Source organism: Daphnia magna, unplaced genomic scaffold, assembly GCF_020631705.1.
Source record: "Daphnia magna isolate NIES unplaced genomic scaffold, ASM2063170v1.1 Dm_contigs092, whole genome shotgun sequence".
NCBI classification, from domain to species: Eukaryota; Metazoa; Arthropoda; class Branchiopoda; order Diplostraca; family Daphniidae; genus Daphnia; species Daphnia magna.
This window is the reverse complement of record NW_025533122.1, coordinates 305,002-307,810: the sequence shown is the minus strand read 5'-3', so window position 1 is coordinate 307,810 and position 2,809 is coordinate 305,002. Positions and strand designations below refer to the sequence as shown.

The 2,809-nt window shown below is 50.8% G+C and overlaps 1 protein-coding gene across 1 annotated transcript; it reads left to right on the top strand.

Moving 5' to 3' along the window:
- The first annotated feature begins 346 nt into the window (after nucleotides 1-346).
- On the top strand, nucleotides 347-1,369 carry LOC116935801. The gene is made up of 2 exons (XM_045180952.1): nucleotides 347-621; nucleotides 865-1,369. The coding sequence occupies exons 1-2, from the start codon at nucleotides 347-349 to the stop codon at nucleotides 1,367-1,369; spliced, it is 780 nt and encodes a 259-aa protein (XP_045036887.1).
- Nucleotides 1,370-2,809: the final 1,440 nt, after the last annotated feature.

The window sequence follows — 2,809 nt, the reverse complement described above, 5'->3', positions numbered from 1 at the left end:
AATTGTATCGCGTGCCTCGTGGAAATTATCGCGTTAATTCCATCCGTTTCGTTTTCGTTCTTACGCGGTCAGCTCGCGTAGGTGTTCAACACGTGGTTTTCCCCAAGTTTGCTGCAGAATCATAAAAGTCCGTTATCAAACCGCAAACACCCAAGGTTCTTCGGAGGGGTACTGAATGAATCGTCCTCATTGCCGTTGCGGAGTGGGTTCATGCCTTAAGTGCGTTTGTTCGAAAGGGAACCAACTATGCGACGAAAATTGTTTCTGTTTCCCCCAACGCTGTTCAAATAGACGATCTGAGGAGTTCCTTGATGCCCAAGAGGCCGTGGGTGTGGAATTAGGAAATATGGATCCGAATGCCTTAAATGCAGCACTAGCTGCGCTAACGGCCAATCAACAGCAGCAACAACAGCAGTTCGTGCTCCAACAACAACAAATACAGCAACAGCAAGATTTATTGACGGCATTGGCCAACCGGATCTTGGCCGTACCGGTCGTTGGCCCACCCGCGGCGCCAGTCCCACCTCCAGCCGCCATAATTCGAGCAACCCTGGACACCGATGTAAAGTTTTCAGGAGCGACAGAAGAAATACTTCAAGATTGGTTGCAGTTGGTAAACCGAAAGGCCCTAGCGGAAAACTGGGGGGACGCAGAGAAACGGAGAGCTGCCATAAGCTCTCTGAGTGGAAAAGCATTAACCTGGCAGGAGGAGATCGGAGTGAACATTCCCCAGTGGGATGACTGGATTAATGACCTACGAGGGGCCTTTGAAGTGCAATTGACGGAAGGCCAGTGGCAGGTTCTGGTAGAGGGAAGGAAGCAGCTGCCGGGTGAGTCAAGGTGCGCCTATGCGCTTGACAAAGTGAAACTCTGTCGTCGGCGAGCTACAGCTCTTACTGATGCCGAGTTGACCCCTTACCTTATCCGAGGACTGTACCGCCCCGAAATGCGGTCGGTCATAATGGGGAACCCACCCGCCTCGATTAACGCATTTCTCACCGAAGTCCGCCGTTTAGAAAGCATCAGCGAGCCTGTCACCAACCCCTCTAGCGTCTCGACGACCACTGAGGAGAATGCCGGGAACCAGGAGACCAGAGACTCGCTATTTCAGGCAGTGGAGGCTCTTACAAATCAGGTGGCCGTCTTGACCCGTACAGTGACCAGACCCAACTCACCTGGGACAGGAAAGCCTGCTCTTAAACAAGTAGGTTTCGATCGTCGTCCTCCCGGCTCAAAAAACGAAGTGCAGTGTTATAACTGTTCCGGCTATGGCCACATCTCACGTGATTGCCCCCTTCCTAATCCTCGGTGGCCCACGACAGCACCGGGAAACGCGTCTGCCGACCCCTCGGGGCAGAGTCGGCAGTAAATTTTGTTCAAGCCTCCGTAACTAAATCGACCAGTGGAAGTCCTGTTATCGAAGTGGACGTATTTCGCGTCGGGTTAGTGAAGGCCATGGTTGATTCCGGAGCAAAAAACAGTGTTATTCGTGCCGATCTAATTCGCGGTCGATCCGTTTTTGACCTTAGGGTGGCTTCTAGAACTTGGAGAACGTTGGATTATCAAATCCTTCCTTTAGTTGGGGAAACTAGCCTGGTAGTGCGTTTTGGTGGTGCGGTGACTGACTTAAACCAGGTTCTAGTGATGGAGAATGTAATTTTTCCCATGGTGTTGGGAATGGATTGGATAGAAAGATCCGGAGCTGTCATCTGCGTGAAGGAAGGCGTGGTGATAGTCGAGGTTACGCGCGGCCAGAAACTGAAGGAAAGTAAAAGGCAGGAAAATGCGAAGAATGATGAAACTAAGGAAGAAATGGGAGACCCTGCAGTTTCTAAACTGGATAAAACCACTAAATCACCAACTCCTACCTTATCAGACGACAAAGATTGCGGATACGGGAAAGCGGTCGACAAACTCTTAGTAATGGGAGCGCTAGTGGAAGAAGAGGAGGTGACCCCGGGTGTCGATCAGGGTGAGCTGCAGCTTCACGTGAGGTTGAAGAAAAAAAAAGGAATTGCTGCGTCTAGTGTACAATTTGTCGAGGCGGTGACCCCAAAACGACGTGATGGCCTGTGGCTGATTAGAACCAACAAATCTACCCGGTCCGGGAAGGAATGGGTCACGCCGGAATGTCTCGTGGAAAGCCAAGATGGAAGAGTGCTTATTCCGGTAGTCAACTTAACTACAAACAAACTGATGGTGCGTGGCTCTTGGTGCGCTTCAATCGTAGCTGCCGACCAAGTGTTCCTGATTGGTGAAGAAGAGACTACAACGATCGGAGCGCTACAACCCCCGAGTGAATCACCGGATTGTGACGATATGCTGTTAATTGAGAAAGACGTCAATATCGATCCCGACCTAGTTGGGAAAGATAGAGAAGGGCTACTGGACGTTATTCGACGTCATTGGCGTTGCTTTCGTTCAAAAAAGGGGCTGACGCAGCTTATAGAACATCGTATTGAGACGGGCGCGGCCAACCCAGTTCATTCGTCGCCATACCGGGTGAGCGAAACCGAAAGAAAAGTGATCCAGTGATCCAGGTCCAGAAAATGCGCGCAGACGGGATCGTCACGTCATCACGGAGTCCATGGAGCTCGTCGGTCGTATTAGTGAAAAAGAAGAATGGAGAAATCCCGTTTTGTGTGGATTACCTTCGACTTAACTCCGTGACCGTTAAAGATGTCTATCCACTTCCCAGGATAGAAGACGTGCTGGATCGTCTCGGTGGGGCCCAATTCTTCACGAGCCTAGACCTTGAGAGTGGGTTTTGGCAGGTTCCGATGGCCAAAGAACACCAGGAAAAAACAGC